The 2,146-nt window shown below is 34.8% G+C and overlaps 1 protein-coding gene across 1 annotated transcript; it reads right to left on the bottom strand.

Annotated features, from left to right (window-relative positions):
* Nucleotides 1-441: 441 nt before the first annotated feature.
* On the bottom strand, nucleotides 442-885 carry LOC119190892. Its single transcript, XM_037444159.1, has one exon. It carries the CDS (start codon nucleotides 883-885, stop codon nucleotides 442-444), a length of 444 nt encoding a protein of 147 aa, XP_037300056.1.
* Nucleotides 886-2,146: the final 1,261 nt, after the last annotated feature.

Here is a 2,146-nt window from a genome sequence, read left to right as displayed (position 1 = left end):
GTTTTGTTTTTTTGCTGATACCTCTTCCTTTTTGTTACACGTTTCTCCACGGCATCTGATTTTTTTTTCACTATCGTTTTTATATTTTCTATTTCCTCTTGTATTTGGTTCTGTTCTAATTTTTCTTTATTCTTCAAAAATGTTTGTGTCACTACTTCTGCTCCTTTTGAAACCCGCGTCAGTTTTGTTGAAATTTTATTTTCTGTTGTCTGATGTTTAGTTAATTTTTGTGAGAGAATTTCTTCAAAGGAAGTTTTGTACGGTGAAGTTTTCTGAATTTCGGTACTGGCTTCAGGAGTTTGTGATGTACCAGATATAGATTTGTTCATAACATCCATACATAATTGTTTTGATGATTTTATACAAGTTGTAACTTTTATATGGCGCAACCATCTTTTATAAGCTGCTGGATCATATTTTTCTTGTCGTATAACTTTTGGGTTAAATGGGTAAATCGCCTCCCCTTTTTGAAAAACCATTACAAATGACACTTGGGCGTGTTTGATGCCACGCTTCTGCAAATTTTTCAGCAAATGCCTGTTTGCGCATTCTGATGCCTACATTTTGGCGTTGCCATTCGACAATCTTCTGGTCCCATATACTTTTGAATGACCTGAACACTGCTAAGTCTAACGGTTGCAGCAAGTGGGAGGTATGCGCAGGAAGTTTTAATATAGTAATGCCGTTTGCCGCCGCTAAAGATACTACTTTGCTATTAACGTGTGTACTGTGACCATCGTATATCATTAGCGATGGTTTATTTTCTGCCAAAACGGGTATTACTACTTTTGACATGTAATTAAAAAATATGTCAGTCTCCATCCAGCCACGTTTGCTTGCAGCATAAGCGATCTCAAAATCATGTTCATCTTTTTCTTCTGCCATCAATTCCTCGTATACATGTTTTCCTTTAAAACGATTAAAGGAGTTAGTTTGGTTCCAGCCGCATTTACTGTAGATAATACCGTGATGTTTTCTTTTGCTGACCCAGCTGTCGTTCTAGTGTATGGTAAACCAACTCCACCAACAACTTTCGTCTTTATTGGATCTAACGGTATTGACGTTTCGTCTAAATTCCAGATATTTGCAGGATCAGTAATATTTAACTCCATTAAAATCTTTCTTAACAGAGTAAAATACTCGTCGGTTACAAATGGATCAGTCATTTTTTTACGGAGATACTCCACAGGTTGAGGTTTTTTTATTGAGAGGTTATGTCGCTGTCGGAACGAAATGAACCAATCAGGACCCGGTTTTCCATCTCGAAAATTTGTTTTTATCTTATTCTTTTTTATATATTCAGCAGCTATCTCTATAACTTCCTTTCTGGATAAACCCCAACCCCATTTTTCAAGTGTGCGGAGACATTGTGCAAGTTCGTTTTCCTTTTCAAAGGGAATTGTAGTCGGTCTGCCCAAGGTTTTACTAGCTATACCTGTTTTTTTCAGAACTCTGTCATTAAGGGTTGATGTTGGAATTCCGTATATTTTTGACGCCGCATAGTTAGTGAGTACATTATTTCTCACTTTTTCTATAGCCTCTTGTAGATTTTCGGCCGAGTACTTCGTTGCCCGCAATGATTTTCTTTTATAATGTCGCGGCATAGCAAATCTACGACAAAATATAATATACACATTACTTTTTTTGGAGAAACAGTATATACCTTGTAAATAAATAACAAATAAACCAAATTAGTTATTCTGCATAGCTGAAGAAAAATGAAATACCTAAGCGAGGGGGCTTGTTTTTGGAAAAACGAATATATCTTGAGACCAACTTGTTAAATTAGCAGTTACCACTAACCAGACATTGAATAATAGTATAAATTTCTTTTATAAACTCAAAAGGACAAAACGACTGTAATAAGGTATTTATTACATAAATAACATTTTAATCGAAAAAAATTGCGACGTCACAACTTAGTCCATGCTTGGAGCTAGTTGTAATGTTGTTTTCTCCTCACAAATCATTGTTTTCCAAAAAAAAGCAACTGCAATGTATTTATACTCAATAAAATTCTTTTATGAAAAAAGTAAATTTTGAAGGGCATACTTATAAAATAATAAAAAGAAAACTCTGTTATCTAACTTCATCAGTTACAACGAACCCTTAAAAATCACAGACAGAAACCTACAGCAGGTATTAT

This window comes from Manduca sexta, chromosome 27 (genome assembly GCF_014839805.1).
Source record: "Manduca sexta isolate Smith_Timp_Sample1 chromosome 27, JHU_Msex_v1.0, whole genome shotgun sequence".
NCBI classification, from domain to species: Eukaryota; Metazoa; Arthropoda; class Insecta; order Lepidoptera; family Sphingidae; genus Manduca; species Manduca sexta.
Note: the sequence above shows the minus strand (reverse complement) of the source record. Positions and strands in the feature narration are given on the sequence as shown.

Excerpts from the sequence above, each read along its gene's own strand:
- LOC119190892 (XM_037444159.1), bottom strand. The coding sequence starts at position 885 with ATGGCAGAAGAAAAAGATGAACATGATTTTGAGATCGCTTATGCTGCA.